General features: G+C 45.3%; 1 protein-coding gene across 7 annotated transcripts in view; it reads right to left on the bottom strand.

The window, feature by feature from the left end:
* Nucleotides 1-12678, bottom strand: part of KANK1 (KN motif and ankyrin repeat domains 1) — a 122611-nt gene that overhangs the window by 23739 nt on the left and 86194 nt on the right. For 4 of the 7 annotated variants that reach the window (XR_001873739.1, XM_017808248.1, XM_017808249.1 and 1 more), the window contains exons 1-2: nt 3779-3904; nt 186-2840 (exon numbers count right to left, since the gene is read on the bottom strand). Coding sequence is in view for 6 of the 7 variants with exons in the window: in XM_017808248.1 (XP_017663737.1) it covers nt 186-2840; nt 3779-3848 (2725 nt within the window). In the remaining variant the exon portion in view is untranslated. Of the gene's footprint in view, nt 1-185; nt 2841-3778; nt 3905-12678 lie in introns of those variants that run through there. The other 3 variants (XM_017808251.1, XM_017808250.1, XM_017808253.1) reach the window with 1 other exon arrangement.

Below are 12678 nucleotides of genomic sequence, written 5' to 3'. Positions count from 1 at the left end.
GTTCTTCAGCTACCAGCAATGGGGCTAGACAGATACCCAATGGCCACATTCAGCAACAATGTTAGGCTCTGTGCTTCCTTGGGGAGGATTACACAGTGGCTTTCAGACTAAGACAGCCTAGGAAGCAACTGACCTGCAGCTCCAGGAAGGAGCAGACCAAAGGTGTGCCCAGATGCTGGGCTTACCTGACGTGGCGCTTCTCTCCATGCACTGCTTCTGAAGGTCCAGGCTCCGCAGCTCCTCTGTGCTGGTGTATTTCATGACAGAGTTGATGGAGGTGAGGGTGCTGATGAGCTGTGAATTGAGAGATCCAATCTGGGAGTGGGGCTCCCCAAAGGCTTCTGCCAATTCACTGTAATTTTCAGCAAGCAGCATCTGCTGTTCCTGCAGCAGCTTCTGCACACGTTCAATGTAGTGGTCCAAGCCTGTCCTCAGCTCAGGCGGAGGCAGAGGGCTTTCCAACTGACCACTGACCGGCTCGTACACAGACTCTACACCAACACCGATGCTCCTGGTGCTAGTTGGCACAACTGGCAATGGAGGGGGTCCGCAGGCAATGCTCCTCATTTTCAGACCAACCAGATAGTTCTCATGAACACTTATCTGTCCAACGCCACAGTCTTTGGTTTTTATTGCAGAGGGCTTGTCAAAGCCAGGGTGGCTGGAAAGCACAGTGCCCACTCCAACTGAACGCATTTTAGCAGATGCATGTATATCCTTCACCCGGCCATCCCCCACTGCCACACTCCGCATCTCCACACTGTCCGTGCTAGTCTGTTTATCACAGCTGCTCAGAGCGGTGTTAGTCCCACAGTCAGCCAGGCAGGCCGCCTCCGTGCTGGTGCACTGGCTCACCATCTCCAAAGCAGTGCTGGTTTGCTGGCTAACCATGGAAGGCACGGCCATCACCATCGCCTCTGCCCTGGGCACAGCTTCTGTGGACATTTCACGGGACACGCACTCCTTGGGCACGCAAACCACCACATCCACCAAGCAGTCCCCGCAGCCCACAGATCTCACTGCTCCAACCGCCTGTGCCCTCTGGCAGGGGCTTGGCACCTCTGCTGCCTCCTCTGTGTTGACGCCTGTCTCACAGATGCTTGTCTCTGTGCCCACTGCCTTATCATGCAGCTCCACAGACCTTCCTGTACCCTGATCTTGCACCTCTGCCCTCTCCCTCACCAGCCACTGGCTCATCAGCAGCTCAGGGCCCACAGCCGCGCTCCGCATGGCAGGTATGCAGGAGGAGCCAATGCTGCTCATCTGCAGGTGGTCTCCCACTGACGAATCAGCAACATCCACATGATCTCCTACCATTTGGTCTCTCGTTTGTATGACAGCCTCCACCATCCTACTGATGACATGGGGCTGAGCCATCATGGCTTTATCCACCTTTTTTCTAGAACCAGCTGCTTGCAACTCCTGTTTTAATTTGGTCATTTCCCTGTCATGGGTGGTTTCCTTTAACTGAACCTCTAGTCTATAAATCTTCTCCTTAAGGGCTTCAATGGTCTGCTGCTGAAGTTCTATCTCTTTCTCAACCTCTGTAGACAATCCGAGCATGGCCTCTGTCACCCCAACCCCACACTCCCTCATTTCTTTCTCTGTCCCCACAGAAACTTCCTTGTGTTGCCTTGCAGATCTGTTGTATATAACCACATCATTCATGTTCTCATCAGCACCCACAGCAACAGATCGGGCTTCTTTTGTCAGACTTTCTCGGTTCACCTGAAGGTTTGCTGGACTTTCATAGTTGCTATCCTGGATTTTTTTCTCCAGGGCTTGCATCTCAGCAGTCAGCTGCCTGAACTCCTCTATCCTCTGAGAGCTCTGCTCCACACTCTCCATATCTTCCTCACAATCTATATACAGTTCTCCACCTCTTCTCACCTGAGACATGTGTTCCCACTGCTCTGCATTTCCAGCACTGTAGGACCGTTTCCTGAAACCATATGTGTCATTTTGAGTGGCTTTCCTGTGGTTTTTGAGTTCAGCCATCATGTGCCTCTTCTCCTCCTGCAACACTGAAATTTTGACCTGTAGCACAGGAATAGTCTTGACTTGCTCCTCAAGCTCCTTGAGACGCTTGAGGGCAACTGCCATTTGCTCCCTGATGTGCTGCAGATGTACCGGGCTCACATTAGTGACTGGCGTGGATATTCCTGAGCTCATGGGGCTGTGACGAATAGAACTGCCCAAGGAGGAGCTGAAACAGGCACTGTAGTCACCATTACCCTGATAACCATTCTGCAGCTGCTGAGACATGTGACTGTACCCACTGGATCCCACAAAAGAGGGGAGGGAGCTTGTGGAGCCCATGCCTCCAAAGCTGGAAAGCCGTGGCCTGCGGACATCTCCAGGCGTGACCTGCATCATCCTCTCCTGCTCCAGTCGCCTCCGTGTTTCCATGAGAGTTTTGGTTACAAGGAGGTTGTGCCGAGGAGGCTGGGGGGAGGGAGGAGGAAGCTGTTTATTCTCAGGGACAGTTAAGTAGGTAGGAGATACTTCAAAGGAAACCAAGGGTCTTGCAGGGATGGACAAGGTTACTTGACTCCTCGCTGCCAAAGAAGACTGCTTGTTCTCATCACTGTTCGATGAAGAGAGAGACTCTGCAGAGGTCCAGCCACTGCACTGGCCACTAGAGTTCTTGGTGCCCACAGAAGCTGGTACAGCTTTCCTCCTCTTTCGGATATTTAGTTTCTTAATGGTATTCCCCTTTTGTATATCATCCACATACTTCAGAAAATCTAAGTCTAGCTGGTAGCCGTAAGGTGTTTCCACAAAATACGGGTCTTTCCGTTCTTTTTCATCTTCTCCATTTATAATAACTTCCTCTTTTTCTGGAAAAGAAGAAACAAAATCAGCATTCAGTAAACTACATGCTAACACACAAGCATATAAAGATGGGTCCTCACAGCACGCCAGAGGCAGAAATTGCTGCTGCAGCTCATCGAGCAGACCAACTTTCCGCTGACTGACCCTCAACACTAAATCCTGATTAACTTTTTAGACGTTAATCAGTAGGTTTTCAAATGCTGAGAAGCGCATACCCACATAAATGTGTACACACGCATACACATAGATAGCGCCTGTTAATGAAGGAGCACAGCCAGTAGCTCAAAGCTGTCCTTGCCCAAATCCTTCCACCCTTCCCGTCTCAAACCCAGCTGTCACACACACTATGTTATTAAGTAAAGACCATAGGATCACAATGTACACGAATCATCCAGAGACAAAGTTCTCTAGAGGGTGCATTAGAGCAGGCGAAGGGAACTCTGACCCTGCTCCTTATGCAACTGATGCCAGTAGACTTTACACAGCTCTGCAGCTGTTTTATGGCTGTGGGAAGTGCTACCGCAAGAGCAGAAACACCAGTTTGCTCTCACCTCAGCTCGTATTACTTCCACCAGCACCTCTGCCTCTTTCATTTTAAACTGCATGAAGCCCCCATCACCACAACAGGTGGTGGGACCCCCTTTCAGCAGGGTCCCAAATCCCACTGCTGAGGAAGGCTGTAGCCTCCCACAAGAGGAGCACCCACCTGCCCTCCAGATGCACGACTCACCTGTCTGTGAAGCAATCTAAATAAAACTTCAAGAGATCCACTGGGTTTTCTCAGGCTGCATATTTATTTATATGCAGCGCTGCTATACAACCTGTTCCTCCAGGCCCACTTGGCAGGAGAAAAATACGAAAAAAAAAAAAAGAAATAAAAAGCCAAAAACAACTGTTGCAAGTTATTCGCTGGAGAAATAATAAAAGCCAGCTTTCCGGTTACCTGACTTAGCCACATGCCTCTGCCCCCACACTGCAAATTTTCCAGCCACGTATGGCTGTCCCAGATTCATGTGTCACACGGCGGAGACCTGCCTCCCTCCAGCTCGCTCCTGCTTCTCCCCATAAGGAAGCGCCGTCCGCCCCCGCGCTCCCGCCCCCGTGCCGCCCTCCGCCCTCCGCGGGGAGCACCGCGATGGTACCGTGGTGGACGCGGACTCAGCTCTGCGTTTCGTTTTTGAAAGGCGAGGCTTGGAAGCCGTGTCTTCTTAAAGGAATATAAGCCTCGGGGAAGGCGGAGGGGGGGGGGAAGAGAAAACAAAATAAAAAAATAGGAAAAAAAAAAGAAACTCTCGACTTACTGCAACTACAGGAAGTGACTTAATGTTGTACTAAAAAGGTTTACGGGGGGGGGGGGGGGGCGGGAACTCCTGTTTTTCCAGTTTCCCTGGCATACTTAAGAAAAGCTTTGCCTACAGACAGTACAACTGCTTTCATGGCGATCCGTCATACTTCGGGCTACCACACGACATCCCGAGAAGCCGATGGGAGGAGGACTCTGCTCAGGAAGAACCTACCTTCATCGGTTCGGGAAAAGAATAGGATGGAGGCACAGACACAGACATGCACGTGTGACAGCCACAATGGTGGCGCCGACCGGAGCACCTTAGTACCTCGGTTCTGCAGTGAAGACAGACGTTCGACAGACACAAACAACCCCCCCCAGACCACATGATTCGGCTGAAAGACTGGAGTCTCAGTATGCTGTGGTGTTTACTTACAGATACACCCAAAATAGCCATCTAAATACCAGACTGGAAGCAAAAATACATGCATACAGAGACACTTCAAACACATAAGGACACACTGCTCGGCTCCTTCCAGCAGAACTGTCTCATTGTCAGGCAGAGAAAAAGTCTCCAGGACTCCCACTGACAAGGAGAGAACTTCTCTGAAGTACTCCTCTTCCGCCCCACATTCAGTGCACTGTTTCCAGACTCTCATCCTGGCTCCATTCCCCAAAGCCAAGCAACTCTTCTTTCCGCACTCCACAGCTCCATACCCTAGGTTGGTCCCTCCTGCACCCTGGGTTTGTCCCCACTTTCTCACTGTCCCTCATCTGGGCTCTTTCTGCCTTCTTCCCATGCTTTGGATTTCTTGACCATTTTCTCTACTTACATCCATTTGCTTGCTCTACCAATCCACACCAAAATCTGGTTATCTCTCACCCCTCATCCCAGACTTGGTTTTAGTCACTTCACCTAGCCCATGTAAATTCAAGCTACATCAGTTCTACCTGTTGTCCCATTTCCCTCATTCCTTTCCTTTGTTTATCTTGGTCTTGTCTTCCTATCCAGCAACATCTCCAATTCTCCCATCACTACACCATTGAAGTCAGGCAGCTTCTCTAAACTGTCCTCAGGCACAATGCATAAGTGTTGAATGAGGGAGGGAAGAACAGACTCTTTGAAAGTCACAGAGCTTAAGAATTAATGCATCTTTGGAAAAATATTCATGAAATCTCTAAAAAGACATGCAAATCTCATCTTCAGTCATGAGAGCCAAACTGGATCTCAGATGTATTTTTTTTCTTCAGGGAATGGTATTAAGATTGCTTAACAGAAATGTATAAAAAATAAATAATAAAAAAATAACTACAGTGACCTTGAAACCCTCACTAAACCTCTCCACAACACATGCAGGCAGTTCAATGTCTTGACAATGAAATCTCTTTGGTTCTTAGCTTAAGCTGGCAGCACTGCCAGGACACAGTATCTGCTGTAGCACAAGCACAAGAAGGTGCATGGAGCTGACTGCCTACTGCTTCTCCTTAAAACAACACAGTGAGCATTCCACCATCACAATCCCAGTATTATGAGCTGATCTCTTGAGTTGTTTCTTGATACATGAAGACAAACAAGGATCAGGCATGCAATCCACTACCACCAACACAACACTGATGGTAGCGTGCAGGAGCTGTGCCAAGCCTTTGTGCATTTTGCTGTCTCAGAGAAAGGGCCAAAATGGGTGTGCCTGTTAAATGTGAAACAAAGCAAAATGGATGGCTGTTTTGAAGCAATAAAAATAGTTTTGCTGGTTCCAAAAAGAAAAAATCTAATAAAAATGAAATAAATAAGCACCTGGTAAGAGTGCAGCTCTCCTTCTCAGCCCTTAGGTTCTGGATGAACCATGGATGCGCTTACTCCCTAGATTTGATGGGTGAGTACCAAGTGCTACACCAGCAGGTACCCCAGACTAACTTCAGAGGTAGCTGTGTCCATTTCCCTTTATGCCCAGAGACCTCAAGTAAGCAAAAGATTTCTATCCCAACACACAGAGAAATATTGCAGAAAATACCAGGCAGTACAAACACTCTTGTTTTGCGCCTTGTCTCGTCCTTGGCCAGCTGATCATGGACACAGCTAAAATTAAAAACTATTCCCTAGCCTCTGTAGTAGATCAGGCAAATATTAATCACATGTGCAGATGCACAAACACATACACTTTTGTCTGTGAAAATGCTGCAGACACTCTAGCTTTCATGGAATAATTTGAGTTGGAAAAGACGTTTAAGGTCATCAAGTTCAAATGCAATGGACACAAATACATCATGTTTTTAAGCCAGTATGTGTGAAGTAAAACACTCTGTGAAGCACAGAGACTTCATTGTGGTACTGTCATTATTAATGTGTTTCTCCAGAAGTATGCAAAGACTTCATTTCCTTCTCCCTGCTACAGGATAACCATGGGCAGGACACAAGCAGCATTTAAAAAATGCTCTCTTCAATTCTCACCTTCTGCACTGCTGGGACTGGCTCTGTCCAAACATTCCAGTCTTACCAACTTCTATTAAATTATATCCTATCCAATGCACTACACAAGAACATCAGTACATTAAAATATTGAGTCAGCCCTACCTGAGTCCACACTAATCATGTCTGCTTTCAGACCAGGAGAACTGGAAAAAAAATAGAATATTTAGTTGACATGCTTCAAGACTTTTGAGGAAGATGAAAGAAGGGAAAATGTGGCCGCACATTGAGTTTTGGTTCTGGAGGCTAGAAAAACTTTATTGTAGAGCTGCCTTGGAAGGTCCAAAAAGAGCAAAGAGAAGCAAATGAAGATATATTTCCAAAGCTAAAAGTCCAAGAGTGCCTTGAAAAATAGAGACATCACATCTAAAGCCTTCTCTCCCCATCTGATTGTGGTATCTGCTCTAAGGCATTTTTATCTTGGATCTGACTGTTATTAAAGAAGTCTTTTCCATTGAAATACTGTTATGAATAACAGAGTCTCCTTCCAGAGTTATGGTCTAAGACAATTCATAAGGAATGCTGCAAAGGAAAAATACAAAGGCAATAGTTTGCATAAATGGAGTCAGATCAGTATTTTTATATGCTTAACTTCAGTTTGAAAGGTTATCTGGGGCAGGAAAAGAAGAGATTAAAAAAAACCACACTTCTGACTTTTTGATTCCTTACTAGAGAATAAATTGATGGGGTTTCTCCTCTTCCCATCTCCAATACTACTTTTGTTCTTTTCTTTTTCTGTTCTTCTGGATATATAAATGAGCATCAGCCTCACCTTTTGAAACATCCAAAACTCATGAGGCCAAGCACTTTTTTAAAAAGAAAAAGCAGAATAGAACAATTGACCACTTTTCTTTCATTCTCCTTTTCAAGTTTTGGGATGTTTGAATGTAAGTTAAACAAAACAACAACAGCAAAACCTCTTGGAAAGTAGACTTTAGACTTCCACATTCAACTGACCAGCTTTCTGGTCTCTATAACAATATATAGAAGATGCTTCTAGCTCCCCAACAATTCAGCCTAGCTCTCCATTGTTTTCCAAGGGGGTTGAGGGGTTAATAAAGTCCAAAACCCAAAGAATCAACCTAACAGATTTGGTTTTATTTTATTCCAAGAACAGAGAGAGGAAAACTTACAGAAATGGCAAGCAATTTCTGTACTTTGCCAGACATAGTAGGAGCATTGAGTGTTTTGTTTTTCCCCTTGCAGTTAAAGCACAGAGTAGCACTGTGAAGCACACCACAGGTGTGGAGCACACACTGCCTGCAGTGTGTGCTCATCGTCCAAAAGGAGGAAAGCCACTGTAGCACAGCAGGCAAGCCACCAAGCTGCCCATGATCATACCCTGATGCTGGGTGCTGGCCTCCTGCAGCACCAGGCTGTGATGCCTGGAAGACCTTGCTCTGCTTGTACAAGCAATGGCACAACTGCCCAGAACACTACACTATACTCTGGATGTGGCTAGTAACACCTCCCTCTCTTGTTCTGCTATGGAAAAACAACCAATAAATACCACCTGGTAAGAAAGATAATCTGTTTTGCTATTGCCAGCTACAGCTATGCCTGGAGCAGATGGGATTTGATTCCTGATGCACTGGCTGTGGTGTATGAGGTACTACAATCCAAATCAGAACTCCCCAGCCAGAGAGGGATGACAGACCCTGCTACCAAACCTGCAGTTACAGGTGCAGAGAATTCTCCTATTACAGAGGAATTCCATTTACTGCACATTTTACTGAAGAAATAAATCTCCAGTGTAAAATGTTCTCTCTAAATTTAAAAAATGAGTAGCTGAAAAGAAAAATGAGTAGCAGAAAACTGGGAAAAAATTTATATATTGTTTTTAGATTACTTTCAAAAATTTATGTGTCAATACCCCAACTGGGGAGCTGACTTTTAAATCTAACATCTAAATAGTGCTTAGGGTGGGAGTTGTAATCACAAAATGGGGAACAGAAACTTCCCTGATAATAACAACAGAGAAGGGCTGAAGTTACATCATTGTATAATAAATAGGGGTTTATTTCATGATGTAGATGCTCCAGCTCAGATATGTGCAGCAGTAAGCCTCAGAGATGTGAATTAAGGACAGTACCTTAAGTAAATGAACATAAGTAGCATCAAAGTTGAAGAGAGATGGTTCATGTGGCTGCTGTGTTTTGCTTGCTCTGTGAAATGCAAACACTAGGGCACTGGGCTAAGATGGCACATTTACCACGAAACACTGGTAAAAGGAGGAATTTAAAGAATAAATATGGTGTCTTAATACCATGCTCTTTCTAGAAGTAGGATGATTACAGCATGAGGAGAAAAGCTCAAAACAATCACAGCCACAATGCAAATGACATTAAAAGCATCACTACATGCCCTTGTAAAAAGTGTTTCTCAAGCTGTCTTACAGGCCCCCTCTAGGTACTGGAAGGCTGTTAGAAGGTCCCCCTGAAGCCTTCACTTTTCCAGGCCAGGCTCAACAAGCCAACTCTCTCAGCCTGTCTTAACATGAGAGATACTCCAGTCCTCTGATCATCTTCAGGATCCTCTGCTCACTCCAGCAGGTCCACATCCTTCTTATGCTGGGGGTTCCAGACCTGGACACAGGACTCCAGGGTGGGGTCTCACAAGAGTGGAGAAAAGGGGAACAATCACCTCGCTTGACCTGCTGATCACACTTCTATCAATGCAGCCCAGGATGTGGTTGGCTTTCTGGGCTGCAAACACACATTGCTGGGTCATTTTGAGCTTCTTGCCAAACAACATCCCCACGTCCTTCTCCCCCAAGCTTCCCTCAATCCATTCTCTGCCCAGCCTGTATTTGTGCTTGGGATTGCCCCGACCCAGGACCTTATATTTGGTCTTGCTGAACTTCATGAGGTTCGCACAGGCCCATCTCTCCAGCCTGTCCAGGTCCCTCTGGATGGCATTCCTGCCCTCCTGCCCACACAGCTTGGTGTCATCAGCAACTCGCTAAGGATGGTCCCACTGACCATGTCATTAATAAAGACATTAAAAAGCACCAGTCCCAATACTGACCCCCAAGGAATGCCAGTTGTCACTGATCTTCACTTAGACATTGAGCTGTTGACCGCAACTCTTTGACTCCAACCTTCCAGTCAATTCTATCCATCAAATCCATGTCTCTTCAGTTTAGAGACCAGGGTTTCTGCGGGACAGTGTCAAATACTTTGCACAAGTCCAGGTAGGCGATGTCAGTCAGTCTTCCCTCATCCCACCATCCACTGTAACCCCAAAGTAGAAGGCCCCCAGATTTGTCAGGCAAATTGGTTTGCCCTTAGTGAAGCCATATTGAATGACTGTCAGCAATCGCCTCCTCATTTTCCATGTACATAATTTCCAGGAGTATGTGCTCCATGATCTTGCTGGGCTTGAAAGTGAGACTGGCTGGCCTGTGGTTCCCTGAGTTTAGCATTACAGCAAAAACAACGAGCCCAGCTTTCACCTTGGTACTACTGATCAGATGGATGCACTAATCTGGATGTCCCACTCTCACCTCCTCCTCAGGGGTCAATTTCTCAACCACAGAACTATTTCTTAACCTTGCAGAGGAGACTCTGGCTTTTCTTATTCTTCACCCTTTACATGCTGTGACAACCAGAACATTCTGGTATCACATAGAAAATGCTCAGAATGCTCACCAGCCAGCTGCTCAAAGGAGCATATATGTAATGAATAGCCTTTTTGATGTTAGGAGAGGGTCTTTCAAGGTCACATTGCCTTTTTTTGTCACACCATTAAATGTTTTCTTTCACATGGTACAAAAAGAATTACCTACAGAATTTATATCTGAATGTCATATAACCACAACTAAAAATTATTTCTGTGAGCTGAAAGCAAAAACTACCTTTCAAAAAAATACACCTCTTAACCCTCTTTTTGATGTCTAAAACTTTTATTTCTAGGATGTCTGAACTGAAAAGGTACAGCTCAAACAGAAGTTCATTTAAACTAGAAAATACATACTATAAGAAAATTGTGCAAATTAATTAACCTTGAATAAAGAATTAATTTTTTTTATGAGAAATATGTTTCTGGGGGAAAATAAAAAGCACAATTGTCTTGACTGCAATATGCCCCCTTATCAAAGTTCACAAAATCTGCTTTATATTCTTGACTACTCCCTTATTTGGGGCCAATAATAAATCTCCTTTTCAACTGCTCTCACATTCTGGGAACAGCTCTAGATCTGGCAGTTCTGTGCTGGGATGTCTTGTGTGCGCACCAGCTCAAGGTTGTTAACCACAGAAACTGAAAACTAAGAGGCTAGTCTGTTTTGCCTCCATCCCAGTTTCTGACTCACAGGTAGCAAGGGAAATCAAACTATGGGTGGCAGGAAGCAAGGCATGGGTGGGAAGGGATATAGTCATTAGCGTACTGTGTTAAGTGCCCCACAGGCAACAAGGAAGAGCAGAGCAGGAACCATGGTGGGGCTGCTGCTGTTACCAACAGCACTGACACCTCTGGTAGAAACGACTCTAAAAATAGTGGCAATTTGGGCAAATTGTTGTCACAAATCAGCCTGTAAGTGTCCTGTGGCTTTGAGCATGACCAGCAGGTCTACCATCAAGCAAGTCAGAAGCAGCTTCAGTTGCATTTCACTGTTGCACTTCCCAAATCATTCTCCGACAATGCCACTTTAAGTAACGTCCCATATCAAGAAATGTACCAGAGGAAGAAAGAGCTTACCTTACACTGAAAGCAAACCACTGAAATGGTGACAGGCTGAGACACAGAAAATGCTCTTCCCTGAAAGATGTACATTTTCTCATAGTAAAGTCATCCTCCTGCTCTCTCACTTATCACTGGGAGGAGCAGTGAGGTGTCAACAGTCATCCTTTACTTCCATCTCCATCCTCTTTACTAATGCTGAGAAACTAGATGCCAACACGGCAAGTTCAAACCAGTATGAATTTATTCTTTCCAAGCACCTGATTCCATGTGCACTTTTTTTCATCTTGCAGTATTTATCTGCTTGAGAAGTGTCCTTTGTCATTCCCTGTATTTATTTCATTCACTTACTACTGTGTGCATGCTTTTTCACATTTGTGACAAAGGAAGTGCATTCAATTTAAAGACACTTTCTAAATCAGACTAACTCAGGCCTGGCAAAATAATGTAAGTTATGGCAAACAGTAGATACCAATCTCAAGTTCCTTGCAGCCTGGGAGAAAGAGATGCAAAGTGATCTACAGAATACAGTAGGAGAGCAGTTCAGTTTCAGACCACCATGGCCCTCCTTTCTAAAAAGGCATCTCATTAGATCTGAGCTTCAGACCACCATTTCTGTAAATACATCCCAACAGATCTGGGCTAACCGTGTCAGCCAGTGGTGCTGATGAACACAAGGCTGACTCCCAGTGTTAGTAAAGAACAACCTTGCTATCCTCTGTGCCACAGGAGAAACCCCAAAGCTCCCCTCCCTCCCTTGCCAGCCCTTGAAAATGTGGCATACCTGCCTCGCTCTTCCAACAGTACATTATCCCTTGTTGTTTTACACCACTTCATTGTCACAATACAAGTGACTTAGGAAAAAACAGTTACAAAGTCCAGGGCTTGCATGCACATGGGCTTCACAAAACTCAGATAGAAGTCTGGCAAAGCAAAAGAGGAGCAAATCCCCAATTTTTTCTCTTCTGTCCTTACTCATCCAGATATCTCCCTGTGGGGGACAAAGGAGTCATGGATGCAGGCTGGGTGTTTGCCTGAAAATGTCTTTTGACACAAAGGTGCATCAGTGTTACATGCTGAAGCACAAGCAAAGAAGGTTGTATTTGCTTTCTAGCCAAGAACAACTGAATCACAAACCCAAAATATTTAGATTTATAATGTCATTACTCTTATGTGCCTGTAAATCTGTGAAGAGGTGAGAAGTGGAGAACAGGTACGTAGGGCTATTGTAACAGGAGTAACCATCAGGAAAGAACCTGGACTCTTGGGATATAAACCTGCCGTGGAATATTAAAACTGATTTACAGTTTCAGTTTGGTCTTACAGCTGTGCACAGAATGGAAAAAATGGGAGAATTTTCTTCTTCAAGAATGGTTCAACAAATATTTGTATGTATAAGTCCTGAAAAGAC

The sequence above is a fragment of the Lepidothrix coronata genome, unplaced genomic scaffold (assembly GCF_001604755.1).
Source record: "Lepidothrix coronata isolate B3197 unplaced genomic scaffold, Lepidothrix_coronata-1.0 Scaffold22, whole genome shotgun sequence".
NCBI classification, from domain to species: domain Eukaryota; kingdom Metazoa; phylum Chordata; class Aves; order Passeriformes; family Pipridae; genus Lepidothrix; species Lepidothrix coronata.
Note: the sequence above shows the minus strand (reverse complement) of the source record. Positions and strands in the feature narration are given on the sequence as shown.